General features: G+C 55.4%; 1 protein-coding gene across 9 annotated transcripts in view; it reads right to left on the bottom strand.

The window, feature by feature from the left end:
- Window positions 1–3,565: 3,565 nt before the first annotated feature.
- Window positions 3,566–27,473, bottom strand: part of ELN (elastin) — a 44,939-nt gene continuing 21,031 nt past the window's right edge. For 5 of the 9 annotated variants that reach the window (XM_039460511.2, XM_039460515.2, XM_039460514.2 and 2 more), the window contains 23 exons: window positions 27,337–27,396; window positions 26,992–27,042; window positions 24,959–25,036; window positions 24,812–24,874; window positions 23,637–23,738; window positions 22,513–22,563; window positions 20,606–20,713; window positions 20,331–20,372; window positions 19,283–19,369; window positions 19,057–19,113; window positions 16,382–16,561; window positions 16,234–16,293; window positions 14,906–15,004; window positions 14,257–14,295; window positions 11,998–12,030; window positions 11,853–11,912; window positions 11,520–11,600; window positions 9,954–9,992; window positions 9,681–9,734; window positions 8,938–8,982; window positions 7,909–7,938; window positions 6,777–6,827; window positions 3,566–4,447 (listed from right to left, as the gene is read on the bottom strand). In XM_039460511.2, coding sequence (XP_039316445.1) covers window positions 4,404–4,447; window positions 6,777–6,827; window positions 7,909–7,938; window positions 8,938–8,982; window positions 9,681–9,734; window positions 9,954–9,992; window positions 11,520–11,600; window positions 11,853–11,912; window positions 11,998–12,030; window positions 14,257–14,295; window positions 14,906–15,004; window positions 16,234–16,293; window positions 16,382–16,561; window positions 19,057–19,113; window positions 19,283–19,369; window positions 20,331–20,372; window positions 20,606–20,713; window positions 22,513–22,563; window positions 23,637–23,738; window positions 24,812–24,874; window positions 24,959–25,036; window positions 26,992–27,042; window positions 27,337–27,396 — 1,514 coding nt within the window. In that variant the 3' untranslated portion in view covers window positions 3,566–4,403. The remainder of the gene's footprint in view (window positions 4,448–6,776; window positions 6,828–7,908; window positions 7,939–8,937; window positions 8,983–9,680; window positions 9,735–9,953; window positions 9,993–11,519; window positions 11,601–11,852; window positions 11,913–11,997; window positions 12,031–14,256; window positions 14,296–14,905; window positions 15,005–16,233; window positions 16,294–16,381; window positions 16,562–19,056; window positions 19,114–19,282; window positions 19,370–20,330; window positions 20,373–20,605; window positions 20,714–22,512; window positions 22,564–23,636; window positions 23,739–24,811; window positions 24,875–24,958; window positions 25,037–26,991; window positions 27,043–27,336; window positions 27,397–27,473) is intronic. The other 4 variants (XM_039460513.2, XM_039460516.2, XM_039460519.2 and 1 more) reach the window with 4 other exon arrangements.

The raw sequence follows: 27,473 nt of genomic DNA, 5'->3' as shown, positions 1-27,473 counted from the left end.
TGATTGAATTTGTTTTGCTTGCATTTTGTTGAGGATTTTTGCATCCGTGTTCATAAGGGATACTGGCCGGTAGTTTGCTCTTCTTGTGTCTTTGGTAGTAGCATAATGCTGGCCTCTTTTTTTGTTTTCAAAATTTTTTGCATATTGAGTGAAAGAAAATGTTTTTGAGACAGAGTCTTGCTCTGTTGTGCAGGCTGGAGTGCAGTGGCGCGATCTCGGCACACTCCAACCTCCGCCTCCCGTGTTCAAGCAATTCTCCTGCCTCAGCCTTCCAAGTAGCTGGGATTACAGGCACGCGCCACCACGCCCAGCTAATTTTTTGTATTTTTAGTAGAGATGCGTTTCACCATGTTGGCCAGGATGGTCTTGAGCTCCTGATCTCGTGATCCGCCCGCCTCAGCCTCCCAGAGTGCTGGGATTACAGGTGTGAGCCACCATGGCCATTGCTGGCCTGTGAAAATGAGATTGGATTTGTTCCTTCTTCTTCAATTTTCTGGCAGTGTCAGGAGGATTGGTGTTAATTTTTTAAATGTTTGTTAGAATTCTCCAGTGAAGCCATCTGGTCCTGGGCTTTTCTCTATTGGGAGACTTTTTATTACTGATTCAGTCTCCTTACTCATTATTGGTCTATGCTGATTTTCTATTTCTTCATGATTCAGTCTTGGCAGGTTGTGGCTTTCTAGGAATGTATCCATTTTATCTAGATTTTTCCATTTGTTGGCTCATGAGTATTCTAGCTGCTGCTGCTTCTTCTCCCCCCGCCAGCCCCCCGCCCCAGAGACGGGGTCTTACTCTGTCACCCAGATTGGAGTGTGCAGTGGCACAACCATAGCTCACTGCAGCCTTGACCTCCTAGGCTTAAGTGATCCTCCTGCCTTGGCCTCCCAAAGTGTTGGGATTATAGTCATGAGCCACTCCGCCCCGGCCTAGCTTCTCATAAGAATACCTATGATGGGACTGAGAGGCCTGCAGTTAATCTCCCTCCCTGTGAAGATCCTGACTTAATCCCATCTACAAAAACCCCTTTTCCATATGAGGTAACTCTTAGGGGTGGAAGTGTGTCTCCCCAAAATTTACATGTTGAAGCACTAACTCCAATACTGCAGAACATGACTGTATTTGGAGATATAATCTTTAAAAAAAATTCTTTTTTTGAGACGCAATCTCAGTTCACCACAACCTTCGCCTCCTGTGTTTAAGTGATTCACCTGTCTCAGCCTCTGGAGTAGCTGGGATTACAAACATGCACCACCAGGCCCAGCTAATTTTTTTTTTTTTTTTTTTTTCTGAGACAGAGTTTTGCTCTTGTTGTCCAGGCTGGAGTGCAATGGCGTGATCTCGGCTCACTGCAACCTCTGCATCCTGGGTTCAAGGATTTCTGCCTCAGCCTCCTGAGTAGCTGGAATTACAGGCATGCACCACCACGCCCAGGTAATTTTGCATTTTTAGTAGAGACGGGGTTTCTCCATATTGGTCAGTCTGGTCTTGAACTCCCGACCTCAGGTGATTTGCCTGCCTCAGCCTCCCAAAGTGCTGGGATTACAGGCGTGAGCTACTGTGCCAGACCTAATTTTTTTTTTTTTTTTTTTTTTTTGTATTTCTAGTAGAGATAGGATTTTGCCATGTTAGCCAGGCTGGTCTCAAACTCTTGACCTCAAGTGATCTGCCTGCCTCAGCCTCCCAAAGTGCTCGGATTACAGGCGTAAGACACCGTGCCTGGCCTATTTTATTGTGGATGGGTAGATGGATGGGTGGATAAGTGGATGGATGGATGGATGGATGGATCGATGTGTGGATGGGTGGATGGCTGGTTGGGTAGATGGGTAGATGGATGAACAGGTGGATGAATAGGTGGGTGGATGAGTGAATGGATGGATGGATGGGTGGAAGGGTAGATGGGTAGATGGACAGATGGCTGAGTGTATGTATGATGGATGGGTGGATGGGTGGCAGGTGGGTGGGTGCGTGGGTGGATGGGTGGACAGATGAACGGGTGGATGGGGGGATGGGTGGATAGCTCTCCTTTGCCGCTACTCTAGGGGTAGGCTGTGTCACACCTCCCAGGACCATGGCAGCAGCCCTCTGTGCATCTCCCTGAACCACACCCATCGGCCCCTCTGATCCATCCATCAGTCCCTAGCGCTGCCCTCTCCTGCCAGACATTCTGGCTGTCCTGTTCTCCACCTGAAAGGCTTGACCTTCTTCTCTGTTCTATTCTTTGCCTAGTAAAATGTTTTTGCCCTTTGCTGTCCTCTGGGAAGCTCTCCCTGAGCACTACCCTCCACCAGCTTTCTCTTTCCCTCCCAGCTCCTTCTGGCACCTCAAAGGTCCTTGCGTGCAAACCTGTAGGTGCTCCAGTCTGCACGGTGAGCCCCATCCACACTCCCCATGAGTAGCTCTGTTGCCACGTTTCTGGCTTATAGGTGTGCACACTCAGCACAGGGGCCCCCTCTCAGGAGGATGGCGCAGGCCTGAGGCTGTGAGTCCTGGAAGAAGGCTTGGTGTTTGGGGAGGGAAGTCCAGGATCTGGTACCCAGAGTGTGGTCTAGAGATGGGGATGTGGGCTGCAGGTGAGCACGTTCCCAGGCCCTATGGACTTCTGGCCTCAAAGTGAGGAGGAAGGGCCAGAATGGGAATGGGAACATCTGAGTAAGGGTGGAGCTGAGCCTGCGCTTCTCAAAGAAGTCAAATGATGCCTTAATGGGCCACACACAAGAGTGGGTCTTCCTTAGAGGGGACTGTTTCAGAGGAAAATGGTTACCCTTGACTGTCTTCTGAGTTTTCTTAGGTCAGCCATCTTTCCTCTCTGTCTCTGTCTCTCTCTCTGTTGAGGCAGGGTCTTACTGTCTCACCCAGGCTGGAGTGCAGTGACACAATCATAACTCACTGCAGCCTCGAACTCCTGGACTCAAGTGATCCTCCCACCCCAGCCTCCCGAGTAGCTGGGACCACAGGCATAAGCCACCACTCTTGGGTAATTTTTTTTTTGTAGAGATAGGGGTCTCACTATGTCACCCAGTCGGTCTCAATCTCCTGGCCTCATTGTTAAAGAACAAGCCAAACTTGGAGAAAGATCGATGCCCCAGAAGCCAGCAGCAGGAACTTTTGGTTGGGAACCTTTCAAATACACCGTGGAAGGTTCCCAGAAGCAGAGCTCTGATCCGCCTGCAGGCCGGGGAGTTGAAGGCAGATGAAATCATATAAAGAAACCCAAGACACAGTTTCCTTTAAAGGTTTTCATTTATTAGTCTTTTCTGAAGCAGTTAATTCTCTTTTCTTATTAAAAAAAAAAAAGATGTGTTTCATCCAGAGTTATATCAGAGTGATTAAAATGATTTTTCTACTGAGGATACAGCTCCCCGGATCAGAAAAAAAAAAAAAATTCTCTTTTTTTTCAATGAACCACAAAAATAAAACCAAAAGAGAACATCAACAATCAAAAATAATCCCCAAATATCCAGGACAAAAAATAAAATATTTATTGATCTATCACAGCGAGACACAAAAAGATGGGAGGGGCGGGGGTGGGAACTGCTTTGAAGTCCAGTGGACCCAGGGAGGGGTGGGGAATACAGTACTGCATGTGGGACACCTTGGGTGAAAAGGAGATGCCTGCTGGCACCCCAGTCTGCTCGGCCCCGCACGCCCTGGGGAGCGTCGGGTGGGGGTGGAGGCAGGGCACAGGCTGCCATGACAGGTCAACCAGGTTGATGGCGGGTGCACTCAGCCGGCCAGGGGTGCCGGGTGGTCAACTGGGGACATGGGTGGACGGACGGATGGACGAATGGACGGACGGGTGGATGGATTCTCCAAGAGCAAGGCGGCTATTCCCAGTGTGGGGTGGTTTTCCAACCCAAGGGCACCCCAGATGTGGGGAACAGCGATCGGGGGGGAGGAGGATGCTGTGAGCGAATCCAGCTTTGAGGCTTCAGGTGCTTGGGTACCAACTGGATGGCAGCCAAGGGTGGGTCCTGGTGGGCAGGAGGAGCTGGCACTGCCCAGGAAGTGTCTGCACCATCTTTAGAGGAGCCCCTGGGGAGGGGGTTCTCCGAGGGGCCACCCTTCCCTCCTCCCTCCCCCCAGGAAGATAAGAGCACCAGCATGTAGCACCAAGTTCCCCTGGAGATGGAGGCTGTATGGAGGGGGAGCTCCTAGGTGGGAAGGGATGGGCCGGGGGCCAGGACCGCAAGCCCTTGCCTCTGAAGTGGGGGCTCCCGGTTGGGGCCCTTGACCACTCCCGTCTTTTTCCTTGCCCTGTGGATCTGCAAGGCCGCCCGGCCTGCCCGTTCCCTCCTGGGGTGGGGAGTCGGAGGGGCATGGGATAGGGTCACAAAGGGTTTACATTCTCCACCAAGCAGTAGCACCAACGTTGATGAGGTCGTGAGTCAGGGGTCCTGGGAAGCTCATTTTCTCTTCCGGCCGCAAGCTTTCCCCAGGCAGGCCCCAGCTGGACGGGAGGAGGGGCACATCACTGGGAGCCTGGCCCTTCTCAGGGGCAGCTCTCATTCCCGCCTGCTCTGACCCGCTCAGACGGAGGCTCCAAGAAGCCGCGAGAAACCAAGCTGTGGCCCCAGGCCAAACTCAGACCTGGCCCATGACATCAACTTCCACTGGGCAGATGGGGCCGGGAGAAGCCCCCAAGACATTACTTGGATGAGGCCAGGCAAGGTGGCCCACACCTGTAATCCCAGCACCTTGGGAGGCCAAGGCAAGTGGATCATGAGGTCAGGAGTTCGAGACCCGCCTGGCCAACACGGTGAAACCCTGTCTCTACTAAAAATGCAAAAACCAGCCAGGTGTGGTGGCGCGCGCCAGTAATCCCAGCTTCTCAGGAGGCTGAGGCAGGAGAATCGCTTGAACCCGAGAGGCAGAGGTTGCAGCAAGCGGAGATCGCGCCACTGCACTCCAGCCTGGGTGACAGAGGGAGACTCTGTCTCCCCCGTCCAAAAAAAAAAGAAAAAAAGATACTGCTTGGATGAAACCAACGCTAGCAGAAAAGGGGGCAGGTCATGGGGTATGCCTGGGAAAGACCGGGCCTGGACAGGGTGTCTGTACCGGCTCCACTGCTCCGAGAAGCGTTTCGAGAAAAAGCTAAGAGCAGCTCCACCAAGGAAGTTGGGGTGAAGGGAGAGTCAGTGTCTGCACGTCTGGCCCTCTCAGGGAGCGGGGTGGATCCATACAGCTGAGAGGGCATCAGGTAAGTAAACTGAGGGCCAGCAGAGGGAGAGAGGGTCTTATCCACTTAGCGTCTGAGCTGGGACTCGAACCCAGGATTCCTACCCGCTCCTGGGAATGGTCTGATGGGTGAACCTGTTTCAAGGCATCAGTCTGCGTTAGGTGAGGCACCATTGTCTAGTACCCGGGCCTGGTGCAGATCCTACCCCAGCTAGAGCCAGATGTGGCTCCTTACCGCCACCTGGTGGCAGCAAGCAGAGAGTAGGGCAGGAACAGACATCTGCCTCTGTTTCTTTCTGCTTTTTTTTTTTTTTTTTTTTTTTTTTTTGAGACGGAGTCTTGCTCTGTCCCCCAGGCTGGAGGGCAGTGGCATAATCTCGGCTCACCCCAACCTCTGCCTCCTGAGTTCAAGCAATTCTCCTGCCTCAGCCTCTAGAGTAGCTGGGATTACAGGCGTGCGCCACCACGCCCGGCTAATTTTTGTATTTTTAGTAGAGACGGGGGTCTCGCCATGCTGACCAGGCTGGTCTTGAACTCCTGACCTCAGGTGACCTGTCTGCCTCGGCCTCACAAAGTCTTGGGATTACAGGCATGAGCCACCACACCCGGCCCTGTCTCTGAAGTTTGTCTGCTTGTTTGGGAGATGATACCATGATAGGGTCACAAGCAAGACTGCTGTCCGGTTGAAAACTGGGCACTCTGCAAAGGGTCAGTTTGGTCTTGCCTCTGCCCCCCACCCCTGGCCTCAGCTGTCTCATCTGTGCAGTGGGGAACAGGGCTGTGTGGAAGGAAATTCACAGTCCTGAGTAACCTCTGGGACTCTTTCTGGTATCACATGGAGGGACCTTGTGGGGGTAGTGAAAGAACTGCCCACAGCCTCCCCAGAGGCGAATCGACATCTTTCTGGGGGGCGGGGGTGGGATCTTGCTCTATTGCCCAGGCTGCTGTGTGATGGCGTGGTCACAGCTCACTGCAGCCTTGAACTCCTGGGCTCAAGCAATCTTCTCACCTCAGCCTCCGGAGGAGCTGAGACTACAGATTCACACCACCACACCCAGCTAATTTTTAAAATTTTTGCAGAGACAGGGTGGTCTCCCTTGTTGCCCAGTCTGGTCTCAAACTCCTGGGCTCATGTGATCCTCCCACCTCGGCCTCCCGAAGTGCTGGGATTACAGGTGTGAGCCACGGTGCCCGGCCAGGCCTGCATCTTTGAGCAGGAAGGTGGCTGAGCCCTAGAGGGTGGCCTCAGCCCTCCCCACCCAGCCCAGGGCCACCTTGGATGCCCCCCACCGTCGACACACCCTCTGATGTCCCTGACTCTGCGGCTCCGATGATCCCAGCCCTTCTCCCTCCCTGCCCCTCCAGTCTTCTGCCAGCTCATTTCCTGTAGCAGGCTGAGGGACTTTGGGAGGGTGAGCTTGGAGGACGCTGAGTCCACACCCAGCTCTGAATGTCTGTGGAGGAGGCAGGAGGGATGGGCGGGGGGCATCCATCCCCCTCTGTACCCTGCCCGCTCCAGAAGCCAGGCTGGCGGACTATCCCTCCGCCTCTGTCTCTGCCCCTCCAGCCCTGCCTCTTTGTGGGGCTGAATCTCTACTCACCTTGGTACCCCAGGGCTCCCAGGGCCCCTCCGTAGGGCTTGGGGGGTTTTCCTGTGGATAGGAAGGACAGGGTGGAGGAGGCAGCCCGCTTTCCTGCCTCTCCCAGCTGCGCCACCCTGCACCTGGCCTCCATTCTGTCGTAGCAGGTTCCAAAGGCCTTCCTGCCTCCAGCCTGCCCCTCAGCCCCGCCCAGCCATGCTCCTCGTAAATCACAGATGCATCCGCTCTGTGGAGACCTGAGCGGCTCAGCAGGTGCCCAAGCCATGTCCCCGTCCCAGCCTCGCCCACTTGACCACTCAGCTCCCCCTCCCAGCCCACCCTGCTTCTCCTGACCTTATTCTTCCCTTACACAGCTTATTTCTCTTTCTGTTTGAAATATCTTAGGCGGGGCATGGTGGCTTATGCCTGTAATCCCAGCGCTTTGGGAGGCTGAGGCGGGTGGATCACCTGATGTCAGGAGTTCGAGACCAGCGTGACTAACGTGGTGAAACCCCATTTCTACTAAAAATATAAAACGTAGCCGGGTGTGGTGGTGGGCGCCTGTAACCCCAGCTCCCTGGGAGGCTGAGACAGGAGAATCACTTGAACCCAGGGGGTGGAGGCTGCTGTGAGCCGAGATCACACCACTGCACTCCAGTGTGGGCAACAGAGCAAGACTCCATCTCAAAAAAAAAAAAAAAGGAAGAAATATTTTGTACACATGGGGTCTTGCTATGTTGCCCAGGCTGGTCTCGAACTCCTGGCCTCAAGCGATCCTCCTGCCTCAGACTCCCAAAGTGCTGGGATTGCAGGCGTGAGCCACCGCGCCAGACTATATTTCCCTTTCTATAGGACTTTGTCAATCTCTGCAGTCAGACAGTAAACTCTGGGGTGACTCAGGTCCCTGTCTGGCTCTGGGTGCCTCGTCAAAGGGCAGGCCAGGAGTCCCAGGAATCAGGATTCCTGGCTCCTCCTCTCCCAGCCCAGCGCTGGAGTTCCAGCTTCCATGATTTCCCTAGGGGCTCCCTGAAGCCCCCACACCAGAGTGCCAGCCCAGGGCTATGGCCGCCACCGCAGCCACCCTATGAAAGCTCAGGGACCCTCCTTGAAATGGGCCCACCAGGCATCAGGTGATTTCTTGTTGCAGACTCACCACCAACTCCCAAGCCCCCGACGCCGCCACCTGCAAGCCAAAGAGAGGGGCTGTGAGAGTGCCCACTTCCGGGGAGCCGGCTAAGCCCTCACACCAAGCATGGATTCAGCCGGAGGTGGGGGCAGGGGGCAGTGTGGGTTGCCAGACGCCAAGTTCTGGGCTGGGGTGCCAGGAGCCCTGGACTCTGCCTCCGCTCACTGTGTGATCTTGGAGCAGTCCCTGGCACTCTCTGAGCCCCAGTCTCCCCGCTTTGCAACATGGTAGAAAAGCTCTCTCTCCTCCAGGGACCTTGAGGGGCATGAAATGTGTGTTTTTTTTGTTGTTGTTGTTGTTTTCCCACTTTTGAAACAGAGTCTCGCTCTGTCACCCAGGCTGGCATGCAGTGGCGCCATCTCAGCTCACTGCAACCTCCTCCTCCCAGATTCAAGCGATTCTCCTGCCTCAGCCTCCCGAGTAGCTAGGATTACAGGCATGAGCCACCACACCCAGCTAATTTTTGTATTTTGGTTTTTTTTTTTTTGAAACAGAGGCTGGCTCTGTCACCAGGCACCAGGCTGGAGTACAGGAGCAATCTCGGCTCACTGCAACCTCCACCTCCTGGGTTCAGCCAATTCTCCTGCCTCAGCCTCCTGAGTAGCTGGGATTACAGGCACGCGCCACCATGCCCAGCTAATTTTTGTATTTTTAGTAGAGACAGGGTTTCACCATGTTGGCCAGGATGGTCTCACTCTCTTGATCTCGTGATCCATCTGCCTCGGCCTACCAAAGTGCTGGGATTACAGGAGTGAGCCACCCTCCCAGGCCTGAAATGTGTTTTTAAAAAGCTGGCACTCCCTGTTTTTGTAAGAGGTAAGCAAGAAGGAGGGGAGGCTCTATATCTAGCTCGGGGTCTAGCCTCGTGTGACCTGAGGCTGTGGGATCCACCCCTAGGTGCCGGCTCAGTCCTTCCAAGCAGAAGATGATGCAGGAGAGGAGGGGGAGGTGACTGGAGCGCCAGGGCAGGGCCCAGGGGCAGGCAGCCTGGCGTACCTGGGAAAATGGGAGACAGTCCGAAGCCGGGTCTTGCCGCCACTCCTGCGGGAGAGACTTTGGGTTGGTGGGTTGGTGTGGGTGGGACCCGGGTCCAGACTCACCAGCTCACCCCAGACCCTCTGTCTGGGACCACCTCTTCTCCATTCCCCCAACTATAGCATTTTTTATATTTTATTTCATTATTTTTTTGAGATGGGATCTTGCTCTGTGGCCCAGGCTGGAGTGCAGTGGCGCGATCTTGGCTCACTGCAGCCTCTGCTTCCCCAGCTCTAGCCATTCCGCCTCAGCCTCCTGAGTTGCTGAGGTTACAGGCAGCCCACCACACCCAGTCAATTTTTGCTTTTTTTTTTTTTTTTTTTTTTTTTTTTAGTAGAGACCAGGTTTCTCCATGTTGATCAGGCTGGTCTTAACTCCTGATCTCAAGAGATCCTCCCATCTCAGCCTCCCAAAGTGCTGGGATTCCAGGCAGGAGCCACCGTGCTCAGCCCGTCCCTCCCACTATAGCCAGAGTGGCTGTCTCAATATAACATGCCCCCACCTAGCAACCAGGTGTGGCCTGAGCTCAGCTTGGCCCTGTCCCCAACCTTTCAGCTTGCCCCTTTGCCCAGGACACCCTCTGGAGCCCCTGTCTCCTGTCCTTGTGTGGTCATAGGCTTTAGGAGTCCCCATTGCTAGACAGACAGGCCCCCTTTAGAGCTGGGCAGAGCTGAGGATTACACAGCAGGGCTGGCTGCCCCTACCTCCAAGTGGGAACTGCCCGGCACCCCCTAGGACGCCTCCAAGGCCAGCAGCACCTGAGAAGAGGCAGGTGGGGTCAGGACAAGGTACACCCATTGGGAGGAGGCCCTGAGGTCCCTGCTGGGTTCTGGGGTAAGGAATGCCCTAGATAAGATCTTCAGGGGTAGGAGGAACCAGAGGGAGGCCCGAGCTGGGTTGGGGGAGGGTGGGGGAGGGTGGTGATGGGCATGGCAGGGGGTGCAGGCCACTGGCAGGAAAGCCTGGGGGGAACTCACCGTATTTAGCTGCTTTGGCAGCTACAGCTGGAGATATACCTGGAGAGATGAGGGACAGGAGAGCTCAGGAATGCCACCTCCCTGCCAGAGTCAGGCCCTGTCTTCTTTTTTTTTTTTTTTTTTTTTGTCTTGAGGCAGAGTCTTGCTCTGTCACCCAGGCTGGAGTACAGTGGTGCGATCTCAGCTCACTGCAACCTCCGCCTCCCAGTTTCAAGCGATTCTCCTGCCTCAGCCTCCCGAGCAGCTGGGATTACAGGGATCCACCACCAGGCCCAGCTAATTTTTGTATTTTAGGTAGAGACAGATTTCACTATGTGGGCCAGGCTGGTCTCGAACCCCGGACCTCAGGTGATCCACCCACCTTGGCCTCCCAAAGTGCTGGGATTACAGGTGTGAGCCACCGCGCCTGCCTGGGCCCTGTCTTCTGACCTACTCACCTTTTGCCATCTGCTCATGGACTCACCCTCCCAGTATCTCTTCCTCACCTCCCCCTTCATTTAATCCAGGGTCTTGCCCTGTTGCCCAGGCTGGAATGTAGTGGCTTGATCATAGCTCATTGCAGCCGTGAACTCCTGGCTTCAAGTGATCCTCCTGCCTCAGCCTCCCAAGTAGCTGAAATTACAGGCCCACACCATGCCTGGCTAATTTTTAAATATTTCGTAAAGATGGCAGGTGAGGGGTGGTCTTGCTACGTTGTCCAGGCTGGTCTCGAACTCCTGGCCTCAAGCGATCCACCCAATTCAGTCTCCCAAAGTGCTGAGATTACAGGCATGAGCCACAGTGCCCAGCCCCAAAAGTCTTAATTGTTAAGCTCCTACTGTGTATTTGGCCTGCGGCACTCACAGGAAGAGCCGTGTAGGCGGGTTTAGGGAGGGAGACACAGTGACAGCTCAACAGAGCGGCACAATCTCGGGTCACCCCAACCTCTGCCTCCTGGGTTCAAGCGATTCTCCTGCCTCAGTTCACTGAGTAGCTGGGATTACAGGCATGCATCACCACGCCCAGCTAATTTTTTACAGTTGTAGTAGAGACACTGGTGGAATCACTGGAGCCCATGTTGGCCAGACTGGTCTTGACTCCTGATCTCAGGGGATCAGCCCGCCTCAGCCTCCCAAAGTGCTGGGATTATAGGTGTGAACCACTATGCTCGGCCTTTTTTAAAATTTTTATTTTTAATGACAGGGTCTCACTCTGCTGCCCAGGCTGGAGTGCAGTGGCACAATCTCAGCTCATTGCAGCCTCCGTCTCCTGGCCTCAAGCGATCCTCTGGCCTCAGCCTCCCACCAAGCCCGGCTAATTTTTGCATTTTTGGTAGAGATGAGGTTTCGCCTTGTCGCCCAGGCTGGTCTCAAACTCCTGACCTCAAGTGATCCACCCGCCTTGGCCTACCAGGGTGCTGGGATTGCAGATGTGAGCCGCTGCACCTGGCCGAGAGGGACATCTTGAGCAAGGGTGTGGCAAGGCTGGGAGAGAAAGACACTCTTTCCTTCTGTGTGCCTCTCACACACAGACATACACACACACACACCCCCCGCATGCACTCACTGATTTCCGAATAACGCTCACCTCCGAGGCCAACACCTGGGACGACCCCAAGCCCTCCAACTCCGAGTCCTCCAACACCAAGCCCAGCAGCTCCCGGCAGGCCTGCGGAGAGAGCTGAGCATTAGACTCGGCTGGTCAGAAAGTGGGGACTCAAGCTCAGCCTGCGGAGGGTGCAGGTGTCCTCGGGGGACCCAGGTGGAGCCTGAGCTCTCCCGGCCTTCTGTGGCACAGTGGGGCCAGGAGGTGCCTGGGGCAGGGAGTCTGAGTCTACAGTGCCTGGTCGGAAGCTCCTCCCACACCCTGGGGACCTTGGGGGGGGGGCCGGGGGCAGCTCCACCCCCACCCAGCGCTCACCAAACTGGGCAGCTTTGGCAGCGGCTTTGGCTGCAGCCGCAGCGGCGGCGGGTCCGGCTCCTGGGGACACAGACCGAGTTCAGGGAGGGACTCTGTCCCGGTTAACCTCGCTCCCCACCCAGCCCCTCCTGGCATTTCAACTCACCCACCACACCGCCTGGGACGACCCCTCCTGCTCCTGCGGGGAAGGAAGAAAGATGAGTCCCCCATTTCTAAAGGATGGGGTGTCCCTGCCCCAGGTACTCAGGGCAAGCAGACAGGTGGCAGGGCATGTGACACAGTGGAGGAGCCCTGGACAGGAAGTCCAGTCCTTGTTTTTGTTTCATTTTGGGATGGGGTCTTGCTCTGCTGCCCAGGCGGGAGGGCAGTGGCGCTCATAGCTCACTGCAAGCCTCCCACTCCTGCGCTCACTCGATCCTCCCGCCTTAGTCTCCCAAAGGACTGTGCCTGGACTTAAAAGTTCTTTTGAAGGCCGAGTGTGGTGGCTCATGCCTGTAATCCCAGCACTTTGAAAAGCCTAGGCCAGTGGATCACCTGAGGTCAGGAGTTCGAGACCAGGCTGATCAACATAGTGAAACCCCGTCTCTACTAAAAAATACAAAAATTAGCTGGGCAGGGTAGTAGGGGCCTGTAATCCCAGCTTGAAGGCCGAGGCTGGAGAATCGCATGAACCCAGGAGGTGGAGGCTGCAGTGAGCCAAGATCGAAGCACTACACTCCAGCCTGGGTGACAGAGAGCGAGACTCCACCAAAAAAAAAAAAAAAAAAAAAAAGCAGTGATAGTATCTACAGTAGGCACTTAAGGTTCTGAGTGCTTCACACTCAGCAGCCCTTTTTTTTTTTTTTTGGTGGCGGAGTTTTGCTCTTGTTGCCCAGGCTGGAGTGCAATGGCGCGATCTCGGCTCACCGCAACCTCCGCCTCCTGGGTTCAGGCAATTCTCCTGCCTCAGCCTCCCGAGTAGCTGGGATTACAGGCACGCGCCACCACGCCCAGCTAATTTTTTGTATTTTTAGTAGAGACGGGGTTTCACCATGTTGACCAGGATGGTCTTGAACTCTTGACCTCGTGATTCACCCGCCTCGGCCTCCCAAAGTGCTGGGATTACAGGCTTGAGCCATCACGCCCGGCCCCAGCAGCCCATTTTTTATGCACTGCAGCAGGAAAGGCAGGCGCTCTTGTCATTCCCATTTTACAGATGAGAACGCTGAGGCAGAGCAGAGGTTAAGCAATGTGCTCAGGGCTTCCAGGCTGGGAAGCGGCTCTGCTCACCACATGACACCCCTCTGTTTCCCTGGCAATGTCTGTTGACTCAGGCAGGCCAAGCAGTCAGCAGTGAAGAGGGGAGGAGGCCAGGGCCGCTGGGGGTCCGGGCTGAGGAAGCTGGGATTTTCCAAGGTGGAAACTGGTCCCAAGTGGACCTGCCCGGCCGGTTAGTGGATCGCTGGTGGAGTCCCCTGCCTCCCCCCAACTCTGCTCACAAGAGGCCAGGAATGCAGAGGCCACAGACAGCGTGGGTCTGGCCAGGCGGGGCTGCCAGGGTGCCAAGTGCAGAGGCTGTGGGACTGCCACGTCCTCTGGGCTGGCTTATGGCAGCAGCAGTCTTGCTGGCAGGATGGGAAGGCGGGCGGGGGCCGGGGGTGCCCAGATGAGGAACAGCAGCTCCTCTGCTAGGGCCAGAGAGCTGGGGTGGAGGCAGAGACTGCCCGGCCTCCTCATACCCACAGCGGGCCCGGCCCCTCCCTGGCCCCGGTGATCACGAAACTGTCCGGGTCTGAGGGGCCTTAGGGCCGGTGGAATCGCCTCCTGGGGAGCAACTGGGATTTCGGGGGTGGTTTTGGTGGTCACAGGGGTTGAAGGCACCACAGACATTTAGTGGGCAGGGGCCGGATTTTTAAACTGTCATAAATGTGTCCTAGAAGCCACCTTTTTCTTTTCTCTCTCTCCTTCCTTTCTTCCCTCCCTCCCTCCCCCCTCTCTCTTTCGCTCCCTCCCTCCCTCCCACCCTTCCTTCCTTCCTCTCTCTCTCTTTTTCTCTCTTTTCTCTCGCTCTGTCATCCAGGCTGGAGTGCAATGACAGTGATCTCGGCTCACTGCAGCCTCCATCTCTTGGGTCCAAGCGATTCTCCTGCGTCAGCCTCCCAAGTCACTAGGATTGCAGGCGCCCGCCACCACGCCTGGCTGATTTTTGTATTTTTGGCAGAGACAGGTTTTCACCATGTTGGCCAGGCCGGTCTCGAACTCTTGGCCTCAAGTGATCTCCCTGCCTCGGCCTCCCAAAGTGCTGGGATGGCAGCCACTGTGCCCGGCCTGAAACTGCCTTTTTCTATCTCGTCAACCCCTGTCCTGTGCTGTTAGAGATGGCAGGGTGGCAAGGGAACCACAAGGGGTTGTGGGGTGCACTCACCATATTTGGCTGCTTTAGCAGCAGCCAGGGATCCAGGTACTGGGAAGAAAAAAAAAGTAGGGGGGTGGTCAGTAGCCGAGCTCTGTGCCTGGGAGTTCTGCCGCTTCCTCTAGGGAGCCCTCTCTGATTTCCTTGGCCTTCATTGCTTTCTCAAAACCCTGAAGCTGTGCAGGCACAGAGCTCTAGGGCAGGACAGTGCCTCCACCTTCCATCTGCCCCCTCCTTCTCTCCCCAGGCCCAGCATGGCCTGCCTGAGGCAGGGCACAGAGCGGTGCTCAGTAACCACCTGGTGAAGAACTGGAGTTCCTAGTGGCCCCCTGGCCACAGACCACTGCTGAAGGGGAGCCAGGCTGATCTACCTGCTCCTTCTCTGGGTGGAGGGTGGGCTGTTTCTCAGTCTGGAACCCCATCACCCCTCTACTGAGGAGGCAGATACTCTGCAATGTGGCAGCCCGGGATCCCTTTGCCTGCTCTTCCCTCCGCCTGCCTTCTGTTACCCCCAGATGCTTAGGAGAATCTAACGAGGAATTTACTATGCACCCTGGGGTGGTGAGGGGGTGCTGGGGAGGTGCTGGGAGGACGAGGGATTGCCTTCCCTGAGCTCAGGGGACAGGCTCTGCCTAGTCCCTAGACGCCCCCTCACCCTCACCTGCCCCGAAGCCAGGCACACCAGCACCAACTCCGAGTCCGGGCACACCAGCACCAACTCCAAATCCAGGGACGCCGGCACCAAGCCCAGCTGCAGCTCCTGCAGACAGAGGGCAGTGGTGGTGACAGCAGGTAGGGAGCGCGTCCCTAGGGGGGTGTCCTGTCCAGGGAGCTGAGCCCAGTCTCAAAGGAAGGGATTCACCCAGATCCAAGCAGCGGCCTCCTCCCTGGCCCTCTCTTCAGACTTGGCCTGCTTAATCCATTCTCTATGCAGCCGCTGGCTGGTTTTTCTTTTCTCTCTCTCTCTCTCTCTCTCTCTCTCTCTCTCTCTCTCTCTCTCTCTTTTGAGACAGGCTCTTGCTCTGCTGCCCAGGCTGGAGTGCAGTGGCACAATCGTGACTCACTGCAGCCTCAAACTCCCAGGCTCAAGCAATCCTCCCTCAGCCTCCCGAGTAGCTGACACACACTACGGGTGTGTGCCACCATGCCTGGCTAATTTTGTTATTATTATTTTTGAGATAGAGTTTCGCTCTTGTTGCCCAGGCTGGACTGCAATGGCGCGATCTTGGCTCACTGCAACCTCTACCTCCTGGGTTTAAGTGATTCTCGTGCCTCAGGCTCCCGAGTAGGTTACCACCCCCAGCTAATTTTGTATTTTTAGTAGAGACAGGGTTTCTCCATGTCGGTGGGGCTGCTCTCGAACTCCCGACTGCTGCTCTCAGGTGATCCGCCCACCTCAGCCTCCCAAAGTGCTGGAATTATAGGTGTGAGCCACATGCCCAGCCTGGGATTGGATTCTGTAAAACTCCCACTGACCCTCTAGTCCTGCTGGCTGGCCTTCGGGACCACACCCTGTGGGTGCCACTTCCCTTTCCAGCCTCATCTCCTGTTCTTCTCTCTTGGTTGATGTTGTTTAATTCTCCTAAAAGCCTTCTGTGGAAGGTGCTGTCTGTACCCACACTTAACACGCAAGGACACAGTCACTCAGAGGTCCCTTAGCTAGTGTGGAGCCCAGGACTTGAACCCAGGTCCTCCTCAAGCCAAATCTGCACTTCTGACTCCTCTGCCCACTGCCCTAGGGATCTAAGGAGGCTGCAGGGCCCTGCCCTGGCTCCCATTCAGGCTTGGGAGCTGGGTTCCCAAGGACAGAGGGCAGTGGTGGTGGCAGCAGGCAGGGAGCATGCCCCAAGGAGGGGTCCTGTCCAGGGGGCTGAGCCCAGTCCCAGAGGAAGGCGCCCAGATCCAAGCAGAGGCCTCCTCCCTGGCCCTTGCCCCTAACCAGCCCTGGGCTCTTTGGAGAGAGGAGAGAAAGGTGGGCGAGGCACTCACGGAGCTGGGCTTTGGCAGCTGCCTTGGCAGCGGATTTTGCTGCAGCTGGGGCTCCTGCGCCTGGAGGGAGAGAGAGGGGATTAGAGATGGAGATGGGGCCCACGGAGGCTTCAGGGGCCCCTCAGGGTCATGGACTCATGCAGCTCACCTATAACTCCACCGGGGCCGATGCCAATGCCGGGAGCCACGCCCACACCTGGAACCACGCCCACACCCGGAGCCACGCCCACACCCGGAGCCACGCCCACTCCGGGAGCCACGCCCACTCCGGGAGCCACGCCCACTCCGGGAGCCACACCAGGAGCCACACCAGCACCCGGAACTAAGCCTGTAAGATGGAGAAGAGCCTGATGCAAGAGAACAGAGCTGATGAAAAGAGCTGGAGCCTCGGCCTGGCAGAGACTTGCTGTGTGGCCCTGATCGGTTGCTTTCCCTTGCTGGGCCTCAGCTTCCTCACCCCTAAGATGAAGCCTGCGGCAGGTTCAGGAGTTCCTTTTTTTTTTTTTTTTTTTGAGACAGGATCTCACTGTCGCCCAGGCTGGAGTGCAGTGGCACAATCTCAGCTCACTGCAACCACCATCTCCCGGGTTCAAGTGATTCTCCTGCCTCAGCCTCCCGAATAGCTGGGACTACAGGTATGCACTATCACACCTGGCTAATTTTCTTGTATTTTTAGTAGAGACAGGGTTTTGCCATGTTGGTCGTGCTGGTCTTGAACTCCTAACCTTGGGTGATCCACCTGCCTTGGCCTCCCAAACTGCTGGGATTAGAGGCGTGAGCCACTGCACCTGGCCAGGAGTTCTTAATCTTTTCAGTGACAAGGACTCCTTGGAGATTTGAGGGTGATAGAGGCAGAGTTACATGATATAAGGGGGTTTGTAAGACAGAAAGCCTTTGTGTTCAAATCTCAGCTTGGGCATCAGTAAGCTGTGCAACTGCAGGCAAGTTACTTAAGCTCCAGGAACCTGAGTCTGCACACCTGTAAAATGGGAAAAATGAAACCAACTGTGTAAGACTGTATGCCTGGTGTGGTGGCTCATGCCTACCATCCCAGCACTTTGAGAGGCCAACGTGGAAGGATCACCTACAATTTTTTTTTTTTTTTTTTTTTTTTTTTTTTGAGACGGAGTTTCGCTCTTGTTACCCAGGCTGGAGTGCAATGGCGCGATCTCGGCTCACCGCAACCTCCACCTCCTGGGTTCAGGCAATTCTCCTGCCTCAGCCTCCTGAGTAGCTGGGATTATAGGCACCCGCCACCATGCCCAGCTAGTTTTTGTATTTTTAGTAGAGACGGGGTTTCACCATGTTGACCAGGTTGGTCTCGATCTCTCGACCTCGTGATCCACCCACCTCGGCCTCCCAAAGTGCTGGGATTACAGGCTTGAGCCACCGCGCCCGGCAATTTTTTTTTTTTAAAACTGGGCATGGTGGCATGTGCCTGTAGCCTCAGCTAAGAGGGAGGCATTGCTTAAGCCAGGAGTCCGAGGCCTGCAGTGAGCTCTGATGGCATCATAGCCTGGGCAATGAAGTGAGACCCTGTCTCAAATAAATACAGATTGCTGTGTGTGAGCATTTCGGGCTCTGCAGACCTGCAGTCGAAATGCTCTCTGGACTATTCAGCCTTAGAGACTCTGATCTGAACCTTTCAGCTCACAGGTCCCTAACACCAAGGCCTGCAGACTCCACGCCCAGGGCCTGACACACAGCCGGGCTCTACAATTGGTGCTGCCATAATTTGTCATGTTGAGAAAGGTGTAGGCACCTGGGGCTGCCAGGGTGGCCCTCAGATATAGCAAGAGATCTCGAACCAGAAGTACTGCAGGCCGGGCGCAGGGGCTTATGCCTGGAATCCCAGCACTGTGGGAGGCAGAGGCTGGAGGATCGCTTGAACCCAGGAGTTTGAGACCAGCCTGGGCCACATAGTGAGACTCCTGTCTCTACAAAACAATCAAAAAATTAGCTAGGCATGGTGGTGTGCACCTGTGGTCCCAGCTACTTGGGAGGCTGAGGCAGGCAGATTGCTTGAGCCTGGGAGGTCGAGGATGCAGTGAGCTAGACGATTGTGCCACTGTACCCCAGCCTGGGTGACAGAGCCATACCCTGTCTCAAGAAGAAGGAGAAGGAGGAGGAGGAGGAGAAAGGAGAAAGAAAATGGAAGAAAAAGAAGAGGAGGAGGGAGGGGGAGGAGGAAGAAAAATAAGAAAAAGGGGGAGGAGGAAGAAGGAAGGAGGAGGAGGAGGGGGAGGAGGAGGAGGGGGAGGAGGAGGGGGAGGAGGAGGGGGAGGAGGAGGAGGGGGAGGAGGAGGAGGAGGAGGGGGAGGAGGAGGAGGAGGGGGAGGAGGAGGAGGAGGGGGAGGAGGAGGAGGAGGGGGAGGAGGGGGAGGGGGAGGAGGAGGAGGAGGGGGAGGAGGGGGAGGAGGAGGAGGAGGAGGAGGAGGGGGAGGAGGGGGAGGAGGGGGAGGAGGGGGAGGAGGGGGAGGAGGAGGAGGGGGAGGAGGAGGAGGAGGAGGGAGAGGAGGAGAACTGGAGTCCCTCAAGGCGGCTGGAGCTCACGTGAGGTCAGGAGGGGTCAGGTCCCCACTAGACCGAGAGGCTCCGGGACTTTGGGAACAGGGAGGCTTACACTGCTTCCCTCATCAGAAACGTTACCACTACTCCTAGAGGCTGTTGTTGGGCCAAAAGCCCGAAGGAGGGCCCACCCCAGAATGTGACAGCCTGGGGGGGCGGGGTGGAAAGGAGCAGGGAGCTGGGCAGTGAGACCCCGGAGCAGGGCACCTGAGAGAGCAGTGATCTGTGAGCGACGGCGGGGGTGAGGGGACTCACCAAACTGGGCAGCTTTGGCGGCTGCTTTAGCGGCGGCAGCTGCTGGGGTCCCGACTCCTGGGGGCGGGAAGAGAAGGGGTGAGGGAGCGGTCCGAACACCCCTCCCTGCTTCCCACCTCTAGGTAGGTCTTCCCGTTTGTAAAATGGTGCAGTCGATCTTGATCAACTCCAGGGACCCTTCCACGAGACAAACCAAACCCGTCTCTGGGCTGGACACACCGCTCACCTGGCACTCCTCCCACTCCCGGCACACCTGGGACGGCGACTCCGGCACCTGGCACCAGCCCACCCAGCACTCCTGCGCCCCCAGCACCTGCGTGAGTGGAGAACTTTCAGCCTCGCCCCTCCCAGTGCTCACTTTTTGGGGGAGCAAGGGTGAGTGGGAGAATACGGGGAAAAGAGAATGGCTTCCTGGCACCTTCAATTCTTTTTTTTTTTTTTTTTTGAGACGGAGTTTCGCTCTTGTTACCCAGGCTGGAGTGCAGTGGCGCGATCTCGGCTCACCGCAACCTCCACCTCCTGGGTTCAGGCAATTCTCCTGCCTCAGCCTCCTGAGTGGCTGGGATTACAGGCACGCGCCACCACGCCCAGCTAATTTTTTGTATTTTTAGTAGAGACGGGGTTTCACCATGTTGACCAGGATGGTCTCGATCTCTTGACCTTGTGGTCTACCTGCCTCAGCCTCCCAAAGTGCTGGGATTACAGGCTTGAGCCCGGCCTTCAATTCTTTTTATATTTTATTTTATTTTAATTTTTTGAGACGGAGTCTTGCCCTGTCGCCCAGGCTGGAGTGCAGTGACGTGATCTCGGCACACTGCAACCTCCGCCTCCCAGGTTCAAGCGATTCTCCTGCCTCAGCCTCCCGAGTAGCTGGGATTACAGGTGTGCACCACCATGCCCGGCTAATTTTTGTAATTTTAGTAGAGACGGGGTTTCACCATGTTGGCCAGGCTGGTCTTGAACTCCTGACCTCAAGGGATCCATCTGCCTCGGCCTCCCAAAGTGCTGGGATTACAGGTGTGAGCCAGCACACCGGGCCAGGACACCTTGAATTCTGGGGGTGGGGGTGGGGTGGTGAGCAGGTCACCAACCGTCCTAACATCGGGCATCTGAAAAGGACAGTAGAGTGGGGTGTGGGGCTTTGGAAGGTGGGGCCTCATGACCTGGGGCCAGGCCATTCCGGTCCTGGAGGCCTGGGAGCCGGTTTGCTGAGGTTGGACCCTGCGCCCCGTGGGAGAACAGGGCTTAGGGATGGGCAGGGTAGGGGCACTTACCATACTTGGCAGCTTTGGCGGCAGCCGCTGCCTGGGCTTCAGCTGCAGGGAAACGAGAAAGATGGAGACCCTCAGAAGCCTTGCCTGGGTCTCCTCCGCGCCGTGCTTAAAGCTCTTCTGCCCTGCAAGGCACGGACGGCCTCCCTATCCTCTCCCCCAGCCCCTCCCTGAGCACGCTCAAGCCTGATCTACACTCTTCACTGACCGTGCACAGCCAGCAGAAGAGAAGCCCCCAGCCCTTCTCAACGATGTCCCCAGATGTGACTAAGGCTCACGGGAAATGGCAGCTCCCGGGACGGCTCCGACTCCAGGGACACCATAGCCGGGAAAGGCCCCAGGTCCAACCCCAAAAGTAGGAATGCCTCCAACTCCGACTCCGGCCCCTGCAGAGGGAAGAGAATCAATTGGAAAAGCAGCTCAGTGAGAGAGGCAGGGCGGGCTCCGAGGCGTGCTGATTTCCTGGCAAAGAGGATCCAAGTTTCCCCCAAGCCTTGTCCATAAAAGACAGAAAACTGGGCTGCCTGGGTCCCCAGCAGCCTCCACCATGAAGCCTCTAAAAAAAAAATTTGGGTGGGATGCAGTGGCTCACACCTATAATTTTAGCACTTTGGGAGGCTGAGGCAGGCAGATCACCTGAGGTCAGGAGTTCGAGACCAGCTAGGCCAATATGGAGAAACTGGGTCTCTACTAAAAAAACAAAAATTAGCCGGATGTGGTGGTGCATCCCTGTAATCCCAGCTACTCAGGAGGCTGAGGCAGGAGAATCACTTGAATCCGGAAGGTGGAGGTTGCAGTGAGCTGAGATTGCGCCACTGTACTCCAGCCTGTGTGACAGAGTGAGACTCCATACAAAAAAAAAAAAAAAATTTTTTTTTTGGCTGGGTGGGGTGGCTCATGCCCGTAATCCCAGCACTTTGGGAGTCCAGGACAGGTGGATCACCTGAGGCCAGGAGTTCGAGACCAGCCTGGCCAACATGGCAAAACCCTGTCTCTACTAAAAATACAAAAATTAGCCAAGCATGGTGGTGGACGTCTGTGAGCCTAGCTTCTTCGGAGGCTGATGCAGGAGAATTGCTTGAACCTGGGAGGCAGAGATTGCAGTGAGCCAAGATCATGCCACGGCACTCCAGCCTGGGCAACAGAGTAAAACTTTGTCTCAAAAAAAAAAAAAAGAAAAAAAATTAAATTTTTTTATTTTTAATTTTTTGTATAGATGGGGTCTTGCTATGTTGCTCAGGCTGGTCTCAGACTCCTAGGCTCGAGCAGTCCTCCTGCCTCAACCTCCCAAGTAGCTGGAACAGCTACAGGCACACGCCACTATGCCCAGCCACCTTTTACTTTTTTTTTTTTTTTTTTTTTTTTTTTTGAGACGGAGTTTCGCTCTTGTTACCCAGGCTGGAGTGCAATGGCGGGATCTCGGCTCACCGCAACCTCCGCCTCCTGGGCTCAGGCAATTCTCCTGCCTCAGCCTCCTGAGTAGCTGGGATGACAGGCACGCGCCACCATGCCCAGCTAATTTTTTGTATTTTTAGTAGAGACGGGGTTTCACCATGTTGACCAGGATGGTCTCGATCTCTCGACCTCGTGATCCACCCGTCTCGGCCTCCCCAAGTGTTGGGATTATAGGTGTGAGCCACTGCACCTGGCCTAATTTTTACATTTTATGTAGAGACAGGGTCTTGCTATTTTGCCCGCACTGCTCTCTAATTCCTGGCCTCAAATGATCCTCCTACCTTGGCCTCCAAAAATGCTGGGATTACAGGTGAGAGCCGAGCCCAGCCCCACCGTGAAGCCTTTACTGACACCCTTCAGTCGTTCTCCAGCCCCTCTCCTCTCTGAGCACTTGGGGAAGACCCCCTTTGTTGGACGCAGAGAGACTACTGGCAGAATCCACATCCCCAGGCAGTTTTGGGCTCCTCTGAGGGGCTCTTGGCCAGAGCAGGGAGGGTCAGGGTCACTGTCCCCCACTGGGAATGCCATCCTGGGACTTCCCCGCCACTCAGCCCCATGGCCCTGTGGTGGGAGACAAATGAGGGAGACGTTGTCCTGAGACCTGCCAGTGACTTGCTGGGCGACCCTGGGCAAGTCACTCCCCTTCTCTGGGCAAGTAGAGGAGAGTCCTTTAGTTCTGGCAAGTAAAGGCCAGGACAGGGTGGGGCAGAGCTGTTAGCACGGCACTCACCGTATTTGGCTGCCTTCGCAGCTGCAGCTGGTGACACGGCTCCTGGAGAGACTGAGAGGGACGCGAATGCTCAGGAGAGGTGGGAGGAGGGCTGCTCAGTTTGTCTCCCTCTGTCCACCCATCTGTGTGTTGGGCCATCTTCTTTCACGCCAACGTAGAGTCGGCTACACATCCATTTATGCACTGATGTCCAGCCACCTGCCCATCTGTCTACCCAGCCACCCGCATCATCCATGTACCCAACGACCCACCTCTGTACCTGTCCATTTGTCTGTCTATCCTTGGATCTCAATCCACCACCCAACCACCTACCTCTCTGTCCACTCATGCACTCATCTATCTACCAACTTATCCCATCTGCCTATCTAGCCATTCATGTAACCATTTAGCCAACCCATTTTATATTTACCTGCCCACCCTTCTACCATCCATATATTCATCTGCTCATAAAATCATGTGTTCCTTCATCCATTCATCCACCCATTCTTTCATCCAGCTTTCCATCTATCCATTCCCCCATCTATCTACCCATTTATGCATTCATCCATCCATTCTCCCATCCATCCATCCATGCCCCCAATCCATCCACCCATCCATCCATCCACTCATCCATCACCCATCCATCTACCCACACATCTACCCACCTACCTATCCATCCACCCATTCATCCATCTACTCCATCCATCCATCCATCCATCCATGCGTACATCCATTCACCCATCTACTCATCCATGCACCCACCCACCCACCCATTCATCCACCCACCCACTCACCCACCCATTCATCCACCCACCAATTCACCCATTCACCCACGCACCTACCCTTCTAGCCACCATAAACTGAGCACCTACTTAGCTAAGGGCTAGAAACATGGAGATGAAAAAGACATGGTTCCTGCCCCCAGGTGAACACTGATAGCCAGAAGGTTAATTGGAAAAGATGACACAGGTTAGGAGCTGATTAGGAGATTGTCATGGCTTCAGGAAGAGAAGACGAGGGGACAGGCACGGTCAAGGGTATAGGTACATTGTTGAGGTGTTAGGGATAAATGTAAAATGTTGGCAATAGTCAGTATTTCTCTTTTACACACACACACACACACACACACACACAGCCCAGCTCACCAACTCCTGGAACCCCAGCACCTGGGATCCCAGCACCTGGGACACCTGGAACCCCAGCTCCTGGGACGCCAACTACTCCTGGGCCAAAGGCTGTAGGCGCTCCTGTGAAAGAAAAGGCATTGCCCTCCTGACCTATGGGTCCCTCGCAGGGGCTCCAAGGGTGGTTAGTGGAGTATGGAAGTGACAGTTGGTCCTGATTGCAGGATTACAGGGGGTGGACATTTCCTCTGCATAGATCCAACTCATCAGAGAGATGCGGAGAGATTGAGGGTCCCTGAAGAGAGCTCCAAGGGTTTGGATCTGTGGGCTGGAAGCAACGTGATCGATTTCTCTTTCTTTCTTTCTTCCTTTTCTTTCTTTCTTTCTTCCTTCCTTTCTCTCTCTCTCTCTCTCTCTCTCTCTTTCTCTTTCCCTCCCTTTCTCCCTTCCTTCCTTCCTGTCTTCCTTCCTCCCTCCACTCCACTCTCCTCCCCCACTCTCTCCCTCCCTCCCTCCATCCCTCCCTCCCTCCTTTCCTCCCTTCCTTCCTTCCTCTCTCTCTTTCTGTCTCTCTTTCCTTTTTTTTTGGACCAAATTCTCACTCACCCAGGCTGGAGTGCAGTGGCATGATCATAGCTCACTGCAGCCTTGAACTACTGGGCTCAAGCGATCCTCCCACCTCAGCCTCGCAGGTAGCTGAGACCACGGGCATGTGCCACTATGGCTAGCTAATTTTTAAATAATTTCTGGAAAGATGGGGGTCTCAGTGTGTTGCTCAGGCTGGTCTCTAACTCCTGGTTTCGAGCGATCCTCCTCAGCCTCCCAAATTGTTGGGATTACAGGCATGAGCCACCGTCCCTAGCTAGAATGTGACCTATTTCTAAGGCGCAATCAGAATTCTCGCCACTGGGCACCCACTTAGTTGATGCAGCAGATGCCTGTGGGCCGGCCCTGGAGGGGATGGACTGGGAGCAGCCAGGTGTTCTGCTGGGTACCCCCCTCTGCTGAGTTAATCAGGGCAAAACAATAGAGATGGCATCTCAGGTAGAGTGACCAGAAGGAGTGAAGGTGAGGAGGCATGAACAGTGTATATTTGGGGAGGGACAAACGCCAAGTCCCCCTGGTTTTAGGATTAGGGTCCCCAAGGCCCACGCAGGGGCCCGAGCCCTGGGCTTGCCGCCCCCGGAGGCACTCACCGTACTTGGCTGCTTTGGCGGCAGCAGCTGCAGCAGCTGCGGCTGCAGCTGGGGTCGCGGCGCCTGAAGAGACAGCCAGAAAGGGTGAGGTCCTTGCCCTGTGGCCATCTCAAGGACACACCCACCCCGTGTGGGGTCAGACGTTACCTGCGATGCCTCCAATCCCAGGAATTGCACCAGCTGCCCCAGGAACTCCAATGCCAGGGAGGACTCCGGCTCCAGCACCTGTTGAGATGGGGCAGTGCAATGTCGTTTCCCGAGGACCCTCCTGAGGACAGGCAGGATGGCCACTTACACGCCAGCATGTTCACCAGCGTGATCTCATCCAGGAATGGGGCCCGGGGGTCTCCAGATGGACCTGTTTGAGGAGGTTCCCCACCCCACTCCGCTGTTCCTTGACTCACCCCCAAAGTGTCTGTTTCAACACGCTCATTAAGGGACTTGTATGTTTTCAGACAGATCCCATTCTAATCACTGCCACATACTGAGAAACCACAAGTGGCCACTCCCCGGGCCAGAGGGGCCCCTGCAGGAATGTTCAAGACTTCCTCTCCCTGTGTTCCGAAGACGAAGCCAAGTTTGTAATCCAAGCGCCTGGCCGCTTGGCTCTGGCAGCCCCTTGCAGCCCCGCTCTCCCGCTCCCACATTCCAGCCAGCCCCACCAGCCGCTGGGGCCAAGGAGCCTTGGGTGCTGGGAGGGGGGCCTGTGGGGCCTCTGAGGGGGAAGCTCCAGGCTTCTCCCCACATTCTTGCTCCTTGGATGGGTGGGGAGAGAAGGAAAGGGCTTCCCTGGGGCTGAGGATGCAGGAGGACTTCAACCCTAGTGATCTGACCCTGAGCTGGGGACTAGCTGGGGTGGGGGACAGATGCCCACTCCACCCACTGCATAGGTACAGGAATACGACATTCCATCTGCAGCCATGCTATCCAAGAGCTCACTGGCTTGAGCAGTGAGTTAACATTTTCATAGCACACATTAAATTAATACATAACTATTAAACGTCTTAAATGCTCCTATATGCACCACCTAAAATGATCTTTGCAACCACCATGGTACCCATTCCCTCTGCTTGGCCTCCTCTTTCCTGTTCTAACCACATGGTAAGCTCCATCTTTATTTTTAAGGCCTGAATCAAATGTCACTTTCTCTGGGAAGCCTTTCTAACTTTCCCAAGGTAGAAAGAATGCCTCCCGTTATGAATGAATGGATGCATGGCGGAATGGATGGATGGGTGCATGAATGCATGGAGGAATGGATGGATAGATGGCTGGCTGGATGGAGGAATGAACGGATGGCTGGAGGATGGATGGATCACGGGGAAATGGATGGATGGGTGGATGGGAGATGGAAGAATGGAGGAATGGATGGATGAATGGATGGATGGGTAGAAGAATGGACGGAGGGAGGGATGGATGGGTGCATGGATGCGAGGAGGAACGGATGGATGGATGGTTGGATGAAGGAATGAATGGATGGATGGAAGGATGGATGGATCATGGAGAAATGGATGGATGGGAGGATGGATAGATGGAAGAATGGAGGAACGGATGGATGGATGGTTGGATGGAGGAATGAATGGATGGATGGAGGATGGATGGACCATGGAGAAATGGATGGATGGATGGTTGAGTGGATGGATGGATGCATGGATGGGTAGATGAGTAGATGAATGGATGGATGAATGGATGGATGATAGATGCATGGCGGAATGAATGGAGGGAGGGAGGGATGAATGGATGAGTAGATGGATGGAGGGAAAGATGGATGGATGAATAAGTGGATGGATGAGTAGATGGATGGATGCATGGATGGTTAGATGAATGAATGGATGAGTGGATGGATGGATAGATGGATGCATGGGAGAATGGGAATGGAAGGAGGGAGGGATGGATGGATGAAAGGATGTCTGGATGAGTAGGTGGATGTATAGATGGATACATAGAGGAATAGATGGGGGAGGGAGGGATGGAGAAAGCAACAGATGGATGGAAGGATGAATGGATGCATGAAAGAATGGATGGAAGGAGGAATATATAGATGGGTGATGTTGAAAATCTTGAGTAAATGGGGGAAGTAGGGCACTTTGGTCATTCGTCTGTGAAGCAGGCTCTCAACAGTAATGGGAATGGAGAGGCTGGGGGGCTGGAGGCCACCAGGCGGGGACCCCAGGGGCACTCACCAAACTTTGCTGCCTTAGCTGCTGCCGCTGCTGCTGCCTGAGGGCCAACACCTGGAGGAGGGGGGCAGAGGGGAGAGACCCTGAAACGGTGCTCCTGTGTCTCCAGAGCCCGCTCGTTCCCAGCCTGGAGAGAACCGCTCCACTGACACGGGGGTGTGAGTGGGGCTCCCAGCAGGCAGAGGCGACAGAGCTGCCCCACCCCTCCCCCAGGATCCTGTTCCAGGTTCGGACCAGGGTCTGGATGCAGGGTGGGCTGGCCTGCTTTAGAACCTTGCCCACCCCAGGGCTCTGGAGCCCACAAGATCAGGGCTCCCTCAGCGGGAAGTGAGGAGAGGCTTTCGTTACCTGTCCCTGTTGGGTATCCAGCCTTGCCCGCTGCACCAGCCACCCCGCCAGGCCCATAGCCTGCAGAACAGAGAGGCTCGGTGTCATCTGTGCAGACGTCACCACTGCTGCCCTCCCCCTCTCCCTGCCCTGCTCTC

Source organism: Saimiri boliviensis, chromosome 20, assembly GCF_048565385.1.
Source record: "Saimiri boliviensis isolate mSaiBol1 chromosome 20, mSaiBol1.pri, whole genome shotgun sequence".
NCBI lineage: Eukaryota > Metazoa > Chordata > Mammalia > Primates > Cebidae > Saimiri > Saimiri boliviensis.
Note: the sequence above shows the minus strand (reverse complement) of the source record. Positions and strands in the feature narration are given on the sequence as shown.